General features: G+C 38.6%; 1 protein-coding gene across 5 annotated transcripts in view; it reads right to left on the bottom strand.

Moving 5' to 3' along the window:
* CFAP61 (cilia and flagella associated protein 61) overlaps positions 1-12,209 on the bottom strand; it is a 117,518-nt gene that overhangs the window by 91,829 nt on the left and 13,480 nt on the right. For all 5 annotated transcript variants that reach the window (XM_080407773.1, XM_080407775.1, XM_080407774.1 and 2 more), the window contains 4 exons: positions 10,101-10,233; positions 8,045-8,198; positions 2,197-2,288; positions 891-1,066 (listed from right to left, as the gene is read on the bottom strand). In XM_080407773.1, coding sequence (XP_080263899.1) covers positions 891-1,066; positions 2,197-2,288; positions 8,045-8,198; positions 10,101-10,233 — 555 coding nt within the window. The remainder of the gene's footprint in view (positions 1-890; positions 1,067-2,196; positions 2,289-8,044; positions 8,199-10,100; positions 10,234-12,209) is intronic.

Below are 12,209 nucleotides of genomic sequence, written 5' to 3'. Positions count from 1 at the left end.
TTGAAGGAGGTAAGTTCAGAAGTTGTCAGTCACCAATGACTACTACTACAAGTAGAAAAATGTTTTTTTAAATAGTTGTCAAACTCGTCATCTAAAAAGTCCTTGCTACTAATACTTTGTGTCTCTAGAAATTACATTTATGTAAAGTATGGAAGATCTTGGGTGTGCTCAGCCTCCTTCCATCTACACGTTTTATTTTTCTTTCTAGGATCTAAAAACAAGAGCAGCGCTCAATTATAATGAGATAGGGCCAATGTTCCTGGAAGGGCTTTGTTGATGTGGTTCAGTATAGGTTCACTCTTCAACAGTGCAGAGGGATTTTGGGGAAAAAAAAGGTCTAAACTACATGTATAGATCTGTTCTACTCTATCTAAGAGCCCAAGGTCAGCAGCAGCAATCATTTTAAGATAAAAAGCCTTTGTCTTCCCCCTGCTGTAGTGGATTCCAGAAAACAGAATCAATTATATCAGTGACGGGAGACCGAGTATTTAGAAACGAGAACATTTAACTGCAGAGTTAAAACCAGCTTCATTGCTCCATGATATTAGATGACCAGTACTGTAACATCTCACTCTTGTCACAGTTGTCAGCTTTGGAATAATGTTTGTTTAGAAGAAGAAGTGGCCTTCTTCCACAATTTCAATTAGCACTTTTCCAAAAAAATATTTAACTTATTGTCCCCACAGTCCTATGAGAGATGGGGATTTGCAGCTAGAGGTTGGAAATTTCAGTAAGTTATTGATGAAGGTAAAAGAAATGGACAAAAAGAGGTTGTAAAAAAATCCAACTTAACTGCAGCAGGTGCTGTCATTGTCAGATTTGTCCTAAAAACGTAACATTGAAAATTGTTATTAAGATTGGGAAAGCAGTAACTATTAATCCATGCTTACCTAGTTTCATGCTTTTCATCAATACAAAACAGACGGATACAGAAAGCATTTGAAGCTCCTCTGTACACTGGATGAAAAGTACCTTCTTCAGTCTCAAGAAGTGTTGCTGGGGCTTTGAAATCTTTGACATCATCTAATGACAGTTCAGTATGGGAAACAGTAACAGCTCCATCCTTCTGCAATAATAATAGACAAGTGATCACTTAAAACATTTCAGAAACTATTTTTGTTTTTTAATGAAAAGGAGGTCTTGCATCATTCCTATCTTGTAGCATTCCAAGCAGACACATAGAGATTTACTTTATGCCTGTCACATTCTGACAGACACAGAAGTTCAAGGAAGGATTTGTAATGTGATATCTATCTGTTGCTGAAACACTAGAAAAAAATGGCCTTTACAAATGTATACATTCTTGCTGAAGAGCAATACAGTCACAAACTAATAGTTATCATTACAGTCCCCTTGTGAGGCAATAAAATATCTTTCAGAAATGTTTCTATATATAAAAAAAAATTGTTTCCAGATGTATGCTGAAAAGATGCCAAAGTTACCTTAAAGAAAAGGGGATCAATGTAGAGAATATTACGGAAACGGAAATGAACAATAACAGGAAGAGAACCAGAGTAGCTCTGATACAGTACTAAGAGAGAAACTAAAAGACAGATGCAACCATTTAAAATTTCTTTGGATAAATTCTCTGCTGATTTATGCCCCACCAATAGATTTCATAGTGATGGTCTTTTATCAAGTTGAGCTTCACTCAACAGAAGAGGCACAGACAGAACATGTGTCATTTAGCTTTTACAACCTATATTGCTGTTTTTCAGCTTTTGTAGCTTTCAGTCAGTAGCAGACTTTTAGCTCAGTAACAGCCAAGTCAAAATCTCAGGACTCACAGATCTTCAGAGTAAGATGACTCTTACCCGTCTGTTACAGGAATGCTTTCTCCACATCTGCAGAGAAGCCCATTCAAACCAGTGCTTCCACGTGCCTTTACTCAGCAGCAGACCGCACAAGCAGGCCCCCACCCTTTCCTCCTGTCAGTGCCACTGTATTCCCACCCCTATGCTGTCTGGCTGTTCGCATGGAACTGGATGGGAAAACTCATCCAATTATTAACTCTCCCCCTCCATCCAGATCCTAGCTAAAGCAGCTCCTGATCTACGCACAAGAGCAGATGTAAGTATGGGCCCATGCAGAGGACAGTGCAGAAGTGGAAAAAAGCATTGCTTTTCCTAGTAGCCTCCACTTTTGCCTTATATTAGCTTTTAAAGTTATCAGCATTGCTGTGTACAGTGCTATTACCTGCACAGCTGCATCCTGATCTTGAACATGTTCAAAGTTTTGAGATGAAACAGACTTTGTTTCTTCACTAGTTTGGTTGCTTTTATATTTATCTGAGTAATGAAAAAGAATAAATGCATCAGGCTTAAAAATGCAAGCTTAACCTGCAGAATCACAGCAATAACTAGAGTGTGCCAGACTACTGCAAGGTTTTACTTATTTTTAACAACCACAGTTAAAACAGACCCTCCTACCGTTACTGGGCTAGAACTTCATTAGACTATTTGATTCCAAAGCAAAAAAAAACCAACAGAGAATTGGTTGCAAAATAATCGAGTGAGCAAGACACAGTTTGGAAGCAATTCCTAACTTGTGTGTTATATGTAATATAATACATGTAATAAACAATATATGTTTACCCTATTTGAAGAGAAAAATACGAGTCACTGTATTAACTGGTATCTTAAATCCTGTGCCTGTTACCAACTTTTTTTCACAAAAATGAACAAGGGCTCTTGATTCTCAGAGTAATTCTAAAAGAACGGAAATTCAGAACAAATCCTAGTCAAGCCAGAACACTTAATTACTGGTGCAAGCAGAAACAAGAAACAGGGATTTAAATCTTCTCAGCTTCTCAGCTGCTAAAACTAACTAGCTCTCTAAACACCATTTTGCTACTTATAAAAGGTGGCTGCTCTTCCATCAATCTTTGTCTGTTTGTCTGTTTCCTCCTTTTCCTCTGATCTAAGAATTTTTCTCCTCTGCTGCTTTGCTTGGATGCTGAAGTAACTGCTTCAAAGCTCTCCGTCAACCATTGCAATTTTGCGTGTGTTTATGTGTGCATGCACAAGATTGTTTAGCCAAAAAAAGACACGTGTTGAAGCACACAATACCCACAGTAGTAGTGACCACCGGCTTTGGTAAGCTTTTAGACAGCAGCAGCATAAAAAAGAATAAAAAAGCTCCATGAAAAGGAAAGGCACTTTACAATCAAACTAACAGAAACCAAGTTTAAATCTGCCTGACAGATCATCCTACCATCCTCGGTAACACTATAGTAATATTCTCATCTGAGTAACACTCCAACCTGAGTAATAATATTTTTGTGGGAAAACAGGTAACTAAGATGATAGGATGAATTACTTGTAGCCATCTAATGAATAAATATTTAAACACTGACTGCTGTGATACATACATATATGATGCTATATATATATATTTTTTTAATATACATGTATACACACAGAGCATATAATATACACACAGTACCTCTAGTCAAGTGCTTAAGGCAATTAAAGTAAGCATTTATATGTTAGGGAGTTTATTTAAATGGCACTTTTTTTTTTTTTCTATTCAATCCCCTCGCCAGAGCTAAATCCACAGTGGATATTTAAAATATTAAGAAACCATAATAAAAACATCTAAAGACAATTTGGAACATATTTGATGAATTATGTTTGATTTCAATTACCTAGCTATTTTTTAATATAGATTTTAGCAGTTTTATACACACACAACTCTACAGAACTCCACTGACACCTGACATGAGCACAACAGAACAAACTATGAACTTTTATAACATCACCATGCTTGCTAGAAAGCAGGCAATCACCAGCCCAGATGTTACACCCTCTGGGGAAAGCAGTTCCTAAATATGTATGGTGATGGGTTAATTTCTTTAAAGTCAGTGGAAGGTGAGGGCATTCGGAATGAGAGATCATCCAGTAATACATCATGAACGTGACATTTAAAGTTAATGTTACGGACCAAAATTATTTTAGTCTTCAACTTAAGAGAAACACTGACATACTAGTGAATCTTACATATTGCTCTAAATAACCACCAAAATTACTACAGCAAAGTTTTAGCTGCCCTATTTTTAGCCCCTGTACCACTCAGTACAGTAGTTCCACTCCTTAAATTGTCACTTCCCTAAATTTACAGATATGTTCACAGTTTGGTTTTATATATAAAAATAAAGACTGAAAATAAATTTTAACTACTAAACTCGAGGTGTAGTATTACTTCGGCAGAAAACACATCAGGCCAGGATGCCCCTGCATTTGAAAGCTCCAGCAACATGGAAGTCCACGTTTCCAAGAGGAAAAAAACAAACTCAGAAAACCCAACACAACAGAAGTCTTCACTCCTCTCTGAACTTTACTTTGGGGAAACCTACCTAAGCTATATTCACCAACATAAGCATTTCTTCATACAGTAATGAGATTTTATATTTTTTTTCAAGAAATACCTCAAAGGTTTGAAATGCTTTAGCCAAAAGCATTTTTAAATATCTGTTATCTGAAAATCTGTTTCTCTGTTACCAGAAAAGAATGCAGATGCAATGTGCAGGGCAAGAAGGAACACAGGGGTTAGAAATCATGGTTTCTCCAGGGGTATCACAGATGTGAGACTTCACAGAAGTGATCATATGTCATCTTGATTAACCCAGCTACATTTCTCATGATAAACAGCCTTGCAGGTGTCAGAAGTTAATTAGTACAAGTCTCTTGTTGTCATGTAAATATTGATATGTTGTTTCTGACTTTATACTAAAATGAAATCCCTTAATGGCTCCACCATCCACTACTGTCAAATGTAACTGCATCACTATTTACATATATGTTGTACACAAGTGACTGGGAAGTACATATTGTTGCATTAGAAGTAAGGAACACGCACAAAGAGAAAATTAAAATAATTCAGTGATTGCTGGGTCGTTAGCAGAGGTAACAGTCAGCAGGATCAAGAAGGCAGTTCACCATGAAGCCTGATGAAAAGCACTTGAATCATTCCCACTGCATCATGTTTTCTAGCTACTAATTCATGACACCATATAGAGTAACAACCAAATTACTGTAATTACCCTGAAATGTAAGTGGCATATCAATATTGTGTTAAAGACAGATTTTTGTAGTCTTTCATTATTATTCAGTATTACATTTTGAAAGGAAAAACAGTATCAACCTGTGGTCTGTACTCACAAGCTAAAGAGCTTGAAAAAATACCTTTGTTATTTTTTTAAAGAGGCAACATGAATTACTCTACAAAGTAATGCAACTTGCATTTTAAATTCTCAGCCTTTGAATTCCTTAAAAGAAAGTCCACAGCCTCTGTTGATGTAAGGCTTCTAGCGAACCTTCACATCAAGGGCCAGTCTGGCACCAAATTTCTAGTACAGTAGCCTGCAGAAATGATGCAATCGTTAAAACAGCGTTTATATAATCATGCATGTGTTACGCAACGTAATCAAACATAAACTATACGTGACTGACACTATAATAAATTTCAAGGATACAGGTTAGCCCTTATATTGGAAAGGCTTAATGATGGACTACCAGCATGCAACTCTTATATGGGCTCTACGTTTACCAGAAAAACCCAAAACAAACCAAACAAGGTAATTACCTTTTCAAGTTACATGTTACTGTAAAAAGCAAAAGTCAGAGAGGAGAGGAACTGTGCTTATGAATTGGTTGGGGTTCTTTTGCTGTAAACTTTATTAAAACTGGGCTTTTTTATTCCCTTTCTTAATTTAAAAAAAAAAGAAAGAAGAAACGAACATTACTGCTTTTCCTAGAAGTTTTCATGAATGAATACTGAAATGAATTTTGAGTTACATCGCATGCAATAATGAAACCCAGATCATTCAGATGGAAAGGGCTTTTCATTCAAACTGCTCAAAAAATGTGAATTTTTTGTTTAGTCCTAAGTCAGATGTGTAATAAGCAGTAAAAAGAAAAGCTGTTTATCAAATATCTATCATATACAGCATGTATTTTCAATAAACCATAACAAATTTCTGTAACTTGTGACAAGCTAAGGCCTTATTGAAGTGCTATTAGAAACTAGAGTAAAAAATAGCATACATTTGATTTTTTTTCCCCTTCTTTTCTTTCTCCATTCTTTGAATTCAGCTACCAGAGCCTTTAGTTTCATCTGTCTTTTCTTGGCCATGCTGGGCAGGTATAAATAACTTATTTTTCAGGACAAGCAACACTTCTTAAAGCGTTAATTGTTTGTTTATATTTGAAAACATGCAAAACTACAATAACTTTAATTCTTATTCACTAATAACAGAATTAATATTCCCAAGCAGTGCATAGCCATGAGCTAACTCTAATTTTACTATGAAATTTCTAGTAGCCCTTTCTCTAGGAATAATATCAAGAGTCAGGCTCTTAGCTTACGTACTCAAATTTCTTCTCAGGTATCCCAGATCATCAGTGATTTCTACTAATGCTATCTGAAAAAGCCCACGAACAATTCTCTTTCCCCAGAGCTGCCCCTGTCATTCCAATACCTTTTAAATACCTTGCCTGAAGAAAACATAACAGGATTGCAAACTAGTATCAACCATCAAAACTAACATAGCTTTTAAAAAGAGGAAAAGAGACAGATAAACACGAGACTGCTAACTATGTTGCTAAATAAATTTCTGAAAACCACTCAGATGCTAGATCGATGACAGTCATAGAACCTGAATAGTTGTTTACGCTGTTTTCACATTTAGAACAAATCTCAGATTTCCTAAATCTCAAAAAAAATGTGTAACAGCAGTACTGTTAAAACCTATAACCACACCCATTAAGAAAGGGCTTAGCATCACAGAATTTGCCACAAAGTACGGGCCTACAGCTTGCAGCCCCTGGACAAGGAAAGCACACAAAAGTGTCTAAGGGTTTTACCAGAACCAGGTAATGGTCACAGAATGGTTAAGATTGGAAGGGACCACAGGAGTTCACCTCATCTGAGTCCTCTGCTCAAGCAGGGTAACCTACAGCAGGCTGCCCAGGACTGCATTCCAACTAGTTTTCAAAGAGACTACCATGACTGATCTTTCTTTTTTCCTCCCTCAGTCTTAAGTTTCCACATATGTCTGTCACCTATTTTGAAATAATGCTCCAGGAGCACAGAATGATACAGGAGGAGATAGCTGGCTTACTTCAGCTCTTATTTGCAAGATGCTTCTTTGCAGGGGAAGGGAAATCCACAGGAGCAGCTATAAAGACTTTTTTGCTTTCCCTTTTCTGTTTGGTGACTTGTCAGCAATGAGGTACCAGCTGGTGACTGCTCTGTAGCTCCCTAGTTGCCTTTTTTGCCTGCTGCTTTGTGTTCAGACAAGCAGATACATAACAACGTAATGGTAATTTTTATAATTCTGTTACTGATAATTAGTAGATAGCAAAATGTTTCCCCCCTGCACAAAAAGCCCTTTGACACTGAAAAATAAATATGACAGCTGTAAATCATTTACACCACACTTCTGTTCCACAATCAGGTGACATATTCATGTTACTGTTTTTTATCATTTGCAGTAAGGTGGTTTGTAGAGGTGCTGTTATATCATGACCAATATAAAAACAGAATAGACAGTCCCTGATATCCCCAAATTTTTTAACCTACAAGACAGCACACAGTAAGCAAAGAGGGCAGAAGTGGACCTCAAGGAAGTAACACGCCACAAGTGAACGGGACAACATAACAGCCACAGTTAACCAGCTGCTTCACTACTGATGGACATTAGAACCAGATTTCAAAATTAAGTCTTGAATTATTAGCACATCTGCAAATAACAGATAGAAAATATACCTGATGCTTTAGCTTTCCAGAACTTGAAACCTACGTTTATCCCATACCTGCTATAGGGCAGTTCCTCATGTACTACAATCACTTCTGAATCAGAGACCAGGGCTATCAAAATTTCTCTCCTGAATTAAAAAACACCAGGCAACGACCTCCAAAACACATACATTAATTGTGTTTTCTTGCTAGTAAACCTCTATCCTCTTCCACCCTTTTGCAAAACCTACTCAGAAGCTAGAAATAAATGCACCTTGAATCACCTAGCATTTTAGAATACAGGTACCTTCTTGAATGCTTGGCTTCTGTGGCATTTTGAGGATATCTTCAGGATGTGGTTTACAGAGTCCGTGGAAAGGCCCCAAATCAAAACACTCTTGAAACAGGGAAACATTTACTTGAGAACATACGCTCATGAATCCTACTGCAGTGCCACCATCCTGAAATATAAAAGTGATGTAAAAGTTGAGCATGTTACTTTAGGTCAGGACAAAAAAATCAAACAAATTTATGAAACATAGAAGTTACAGTGTTCTATCTCTGGCTGTGCATAATATAGGAACTATTCCAGCAGAAGTTAAAGATTATTTTTTTTCTTCTCATAATGTGTATTAGGACTTCTATATTAGATGTTACAATACTTCTGTTAGCTGTACTTGTGAGAGCATTAGGATTGTACATATGGACCAAATAATGACCTATTGATTCAATAAAACATCTGTTATAGTAAATAAAAAGCATATACCTTTTAACTACATACCTCCAAAAAGGTATAATTTTTCCTTAACTTAAAGTGCAGCTGGAGTAAAATCTGGATTTAGTTAGCCATAATGGTTAACTAATTACTGGACACTGTTTTGCAAATAAAATTTACAGCAATTATCAGCACTATATATTTTCAAGTTGTAAAAAAAATAAATCTTAAGAACTACTCTTTAAAAAAAGATAATAAAATTCCCTGGCAAGCGTGAAAATGACAAGCTCACTACAATGCTGAAATGTCAAGTTATTCTCTGTTTGAGTATGACTAAAAGTTTCCAGACAGTTGCAGTCTTCAGAAAGAAATATACTCTAAAAAAAATGAGAACTGGCATGCTACATGTTTTCTGGCTTTAAGCTGAGTCTAGAAGGAAGCTCTTCAACTTTTAGTACTATATGCAACTTTCTGGTGAAACACACATAACCAAAATTTTTATTTTCCTTTAATACACATTATGAAAGCCTCCTTTGTAAACATAATGAAAACTCAGTGGCTGGATTTGTATAGCTGTTTTATCAGGCCATCAGCAATTCAACAAAAATAAAAAAAAAAAGTTTAATTTTTTTCCCCCCTCAAACAACAGGTGATTGTTTGTTTGCCTTGTTTGCGTAACTGAACAAAAGCTGGGTCGCTGCAGTTGTCTGGCTGCTATGCAATTTTAGGCCCAAGGCTCAGCAGAGACTGATTAACCAATCCATCTACCATATGTGCAAAAAGAGGTTGCCAGCTTCATTCTCTGCAGGGAAAATTGACATCTATCTTGGTTCGCATGGAGGTGTCTTTCCAATCTGCAGCAGCAGCGGCAAGTGTAAACTATGAGGGCCTGAAACACCTTTTGCTGGTATATTGAGCTATAAACGTACAATTGAAATGTATTATTTATAAAGATAGCTGTTTGTAATGTGCTATTATACTAATGGTTTATTGTTTCCCATTTGGCTTCCAATGGTAGCGATTACATGTTACGGTTTTATAAAATCATTTAATACAGAAAGCAGACTTCTGGAATTAAGTAGGTTATGTTGCCTATCAGCTTACAATACCATGCACAATTACTAACACATGAAAACTCTAACAGGAATTTTCAGCAGGATAACTATTACCACCTCTTTCTTATTTAAATTAATTCCTGGGTTTCTGTCTTCAGTTCGGCAAAAAACTGACTGCCTGAGCCAGGAGGTGGAAAATATCTACAGCATTTTTAACTGTGAAAGTATTACGGGCTACTAGTTTTCACATGCAGTATTAATTTTCACTGGGAATGAAAACTGGTCATCCATAATGCAAATGCCTAAAATGGCAACATGATTTCTTCCAAGATGGTCTGTTCCAATCACTTGAAAAGAATCTACATAATTAGTGGGGATTGCTGTTTCACTTACTTAACAGGAGATATCACTCCCAAAGAAAGAAGAGACATAAAATAGGTGGCGGAAGGCACTGTGAGTGTGCAGGTCATGAATTCTACCTTCCAAAAGTGAGTTTGTTCATTTTATTTGCTGAGCTGCAGCATGAGCTACCGCTCACATATGACATCACTAATGTTATGATTAGAAAAATCCAGAGCTCATGGCAGACTGACCTCACAAACAACAGCCTGATTTTCTTCATCTTGACATTCTATGAGATCAGCAAGGAAATATTCACTGTAGGTTTCTTTCAGAGTCTCACTCTGATGCGTCCAGATTGGCATGAGATCATCATAATCTTCCACCCTACAAAAAAAGAGATCAGGTATGTCCTAAAGCTCTGCCATTGATAGGCCCTGATACCACCATTCTACTTCATTAGCATATTGACAAATATTGCAAATGACTGATCCAAAGCCTCCACCCACAAATAAATAATTTCATGTCCCCAGCACACACTAAGCTGGGAGCCTCAGCACCAGAGAAGAGACAGAACCACTTCCAAAAGCCAGCACAACCCACCTAAGATCTGAATCGGCCAATGGAGATGATTCTCTTTCCCCTAACAAAATACGAGGGCAGCCCAGCTCAAAATTCTCTTGCCTAAAGCATCTCAGGCCAGGTGGACCTGGGCTTTAGGCCTCATTTAAAATAATTATATTCAGTGAGCCCAATCATCAGTTGGTCAGAGTTGGCAGAGATCTCAAAAAGCAACCCCAGTGCAATTTAGAAAATCAGTTCTTTTAAAAAAAGAAAATAGTGCCTTCCTGTATGGGAGAAACAGTGCTGAGTATTGGCTAGATGACTGTTATTACACACAGCAGTATGGGAGTCACCTGGCAGAAATCGAGCCATTATGCCTTTGTAAGGTCAAGTTAATGCTCCACCATTGAAAAAGATACAAAGGCCAAAGTGCAATTTTCTATCCCCCTGCCTCATGAAAGGCTTTCTGCATAGGTGGGAACCTGCCGCATCCAGGCTTTAACTGCCTCTGCTACTCCAGCCTGCTCTCCATGCTGCTGGCGCAGAAGCTGCCTGAGCTTATTTCCAGCAGTCCAGGTTTCAGTGTTAAGACTCATACAGGCCCCATACTGCAGGGATCTTTATTTAAATAGGCAACAGAATCTTTCCCATTAAAGCACTTAAAAAAAAAAAAAAAGGGTCAATCTTAACCAGGATCAATGTCTTAACAAGTTTCAGCGCTTTTACCAATGCAGCGAAGGAATTCATGTGCTGTGACCATGACATAAAGGCTGATGGCAAACCAGCTCTAGCACATAACTGCTTTCAATAAGAAGATGAAACCACTTTTTTCTTTATCTGTAAAAAACGCAAGAATTAAATCATCCAACCAACAATTCTGCAACTAAAAAAGTGGTGAGAAAAGTGGGGCTGTGATGGTCTGGCAGAAGGAGTTATTTTTATTGCCAGACAGTGAGCCAAGAAAACCCTTTCTCCTCAGGGATGTAAGTAGAATGCTACTGAACATGCTTTTGGTTATCGCAGCGATCACTCGCACAAGCACACAAGGAGAAAGACAAGCCTCACAGAACAAGTCCCCAGAGGAGTGTGTGGTCGAGGGAGGGTAACTCCCCCTCTGCTCTGCCCTGGTGAGGCCGCATCTGGAGCAATGGGCCCAGTGCTGAGCCCCCCAGTAAAAGGACAGGGAACTATCGGAGAGGGTCCAGCCGAGGCTACAAAAATGATTAGAAAAAAATCATTAGAGGACAGGAGCAACTCCCTCATGAGGAAAGGCTGAAAGAGCTGGGCCTGTTCAGCCTGGAGAAGAAAAGGCTGAGAGCGGATCATACCAATGCCTACAAATACCTTACGGGCAAGTGTCAGGACGATGGGGCCAGGCTCTTCCCAGTGGTGCCCAGTGACAGGGCAAGGGGCAACGGGCACACACAGGGAGCTCCATCTGCACGTGAGGAAAAACCTGTGAGGGCGACAGAGCCCTGGCACAGGCTGCCCGGGGAGCAGGCGGCCCAGCCTCCTCTGGAGACACTGAAACCCTGCCTGGATGCTGCCTGCTCCAGCGGGGGGCTGGACCGGGTGATCACCAGGGGTCCCTTCCCACCCCAAACAGTCTGGGATTAAGGAATTAAATCGAGAAGAGTAAACAATGCACTTCAAACACAGGAACACATTCATGCTCACTGAAAGCAGCAGAGACCACCGGATTCGGCTTCTCTCAAGCAAGAGGCTGCCCGCTCCGCCACAGAGCGCTCCGGAGACTAAGGGGGCGGGAGCGTCGCGCCGCGCCCAGCACCTGCCCTCCG

This window comes from Falco punctatus, assembly GCF_963210335.1.
Source record: "Falco punctatus genome assembly, chromosome: 12".
NCBI classification, from domain to species: Eukaryota; Metazoa; Chordata; class Aves; order Falconiformes; family Falconidae; genus Falco; species Falco punctatus.
This window is presented reverse-complemented; position numbering and strand designations above follow the sequence as displayed.